Source organism: Rosa chinensis, chromosome 1, assembly GCF_002994745.2.
Source record: "Rosa chinensis cultivar Old Blush chromosome 1, RchiOBHm-V2, whole genome shotgun sequence".
NCBI classification, from domain to species: domain Eukaryota; kingdom Viridiplantae; phylum Streptophyta; class Magnoliopsida; order Rosales; family Rosaceae; genus Rosa; species Rosa chinensis.
Window position 1 is genome coordinate 59,409,369 of NC_037088.1, and position 2,899 is coordinate 59,412,267.

At 47.8% G+C, this 2,899-nt stretch overlaps 1 protein-coding gene across 1 annotated transcript; it reads right to left on the bottom strand.

Annotated features, from left to right (window-relative positions):
- Positions 1 to 780: 780 nt before the first annotated feature.
- LOC112182936 (nematode resistance protein-like HSPRO2) lies at positions 781 to 2,523 on the bottom strand. Its single transcript, XM_024321498.2, has one exon. The coding sequence runs from the start codon at positions 2,410 to 2,412 to the stop codon at positions 973 to 975; it is 1,440 nt and encodes a 479-aa protein (XP_024177266.1). The 5' UTR covers positions 2,413 to 2,523; the 3' UTR covers positions 781 to 972.
- Positions 2,524 to 2,899: the final 376 nt, after the last annotated feature.

The following is a 2,899-nucleotide window of genomic DNA, read 5'->3' on the forward strand; positions in this document are numbered from 1 at the left end:
CTGTGGAAAACACTTCTATAGAGATTGGACATCAACAGATCTTCATATCTCGAAGACCTTTATGGCATAAAAGGACGGGTAAGTGAGGAGAAGTGGGCCAATATCTTTCTCACCCGAAACATCAAAGTAGACGGTGTTTGGATCCAGCAACAAGATCATGAAGATGCATGAACCCTACGATCGCAATTTTCTTTCAATCACCCAACAATAGTGAATGAAATAAGGTATCAATCTCTCTTTTTAAGTTTTTAATTTGAGTTATATGTCCATCGATCCTAGTTGTAACATGCTTGGTGATGCTTGATGCTTGATACCAAATAGTGTTTGGATCACATGCAAGCCTTGTGTGCATCTGGATTTTTAACTTACCATTGCATAATGCATATTGTAGGGATGTGCATCTCATACTAGTAGTCTAGTACAAGCTCTATATAGATTGGTATTGAAACTTCATGGATGGGGTGTGATTAAAAAAAAAAAAAAAAAAAAAAAACCTTTTAGAATTTACTTTTACTTTTTTTTTTTAGAGTATAGAATTTTCAGAAGTAAAACTAAAATATATCCAACCTTTAGCATGTTGAGCTTTGGATCCTCCTAAGTAAAACTAAAACAACAATGTTAGGCCCAAAAAAAATTGAAAACTGAAACTCACAGTGTTTGCTTTTTTTTTTTTTTTTTTTTGGTTAGAAATTCTTTGAGCCGCCATCAAAGTATCTAGGACACCTGGTAGAGAAGAGGTAGTTTTCTTTCTTCTTATGGTAAAAAGTAAAACCTTCAAAATAGAAAAAATCAAATATTTTATAAGAACTGTAAGTAATATTTTACAAGCTTCCATCCCACAAGAGGTAAAAACCGAAAAACGAGCAAAAAGAATTTGTTTTCCTTTAATGATGATATAATAATCCTACAACAAGTCCCCGGGTCAAACCCGATTCCACAACCCGTGTCCACATCCAAAATCCAGTCAACCCCCTACCTAGTCCTCCGCGTCCGTCTCTCCGAAACGTTTTCGTGACTCAAACCGTCCCCCAGAAACGTCTTCGCGGCGTCCAAGCTCGGAAAATACGTCGGCTCCAGGAATATCTGACTCAGCGCGTCGCCGGACTCCGGGCTCACCACGACCCGGTTCCCTTTCGCCTCCAAGCTCCCCATCAACACCACTAGCACCTGCTTGTACGCGAAGAAGAAACGTTTCACCGCCGATTCTATAGTCTGCATCGCCTGAAGGAGATGGATCTTCTCCGACCCGGTTTTCTCCGAGTAGAGCCTCATCGCCGCCTCCTGGATCCTCGGCCCGCCCATCGGGTCCACCTCCACTCCCAGCACGTTCGGAACCTTGTGCTTCAAGTCCTTACACAGCCTTGTGATCTCCACCAGTCCCTTCGACCTGAAGCAAAACGACTCCGTATCGTCCACCGTTTTGATCTTCAACTGGTTCTTGAGCCTGAGAAAGTCCTCCGGGTCCATTAACAGGTGGAGGTCCTCGATTTCCGCCAGAAGCTTCCAGACGCGCTCGATCAGGTAACAGTCGGTGGCGGCCTTCTCGAATTCGCTGGACTCGACGCGGCGGTTCACGCGCTTGAGAAGCTCGTGGCAGGCGAACACCCACGACTCCAGGACCTGGTGCGTGGTGTACACCGCCTGGTTCTCGTGGTTGTCGATGTGGCTGTCGTACGGGCTCCTCTTTAGCAAATGCAGCTCCGACGGCTTGCAAACGGCGTCGTAATCCAGGTTCGGTTTTCCGGCGAGGTTCGGCTCGCCGAGACCTAGAGTGTACGGACAGCTCCGCATCTCGCACTCGATCGAGTACAGGATCTTCTGCGCCATCGACTCCGACTTCTGCCACGCGGCGAGCCGAGGCAGCAGGCTGGCCTCGCTGGTGCGGCTCACCACGGTGCTCTCGCCGGAGCCCCTCCACACCTCGGCCAAGCTCCCGTCGCGAGCCAAGGCGCCGCCGGACGTGCTCAGATCAACGATCGGCGCCGCGCCGCGCGTCTCGCTGTCCTCCTCATCGTCCTCGATCAACAAAGCGATGAGCTCAACCTGACTAATAATAAGCGACTCGAGGCGGCGGCGCCACTCTCTCCGGTTGGCGTAGGGCCTCGGATCGGAGAGGACGGTGGAGACGAACCGGAAAGAGATCTCGAGAGCTTGGAGAGCGGGCTTGAGAATGGACTCGCTTTTCCAGGCGGGGAAGTCGGTGGAGCACCAGAGCTTGCGGAGCTCGGGGAGGCGGAGGTAGTGCTCGTAGGTGGAGCAGGCCTGCTCGGAGGCGGGGGAAATGTCGGACTGGATTTGGGCGGCGCGGAAGGAGGCGGGGATGGAGAGGTGGTGGAGCTTGTTGGAGAGCCTGGGGGACTTGCTGGGTATATCTGAGGAGACCATTTTTGCTTTCCAATCCAAATCAACCATATTTAGCAAGATTTAGAAATATTTTGAAATTTTGAAGAAGAAGAAATTGGGGTGGTGTTTTTAGGTCAAATTTGAGTTTGGGCTCAAATTGAGGAGTAATGGATTAGGAGAGGTATTTATAGGGCAGCACTCCCACAATGCTAAAGGCGTGTGGAATGGGCAGGAAAATTTGGATAGTCGCGGTTTTCATAAAAATTAAAAAATTAAAATTTAGAAAAAGAAAAAAGAAAATGGTATTTTAGGGGAGATGAAGCTTATCCATATGACCAAACGACTGACCTATACGGTGTAACGGAGCATTTGTTTGAATTTGATTTGGGAAAGGAATAATGTACGACGGGTCGAGCGATTTAAAGAGTTGGACCGTGGTCATTGTTGGGTCGAGTTCGATGAAACGCACCTACCACACACCGCCTGCTTTGGACTTTTTTAGTTGTCACCAACTATGATTTTCAACCTAACAAAATTCCCTGTTTGTAATCTTATC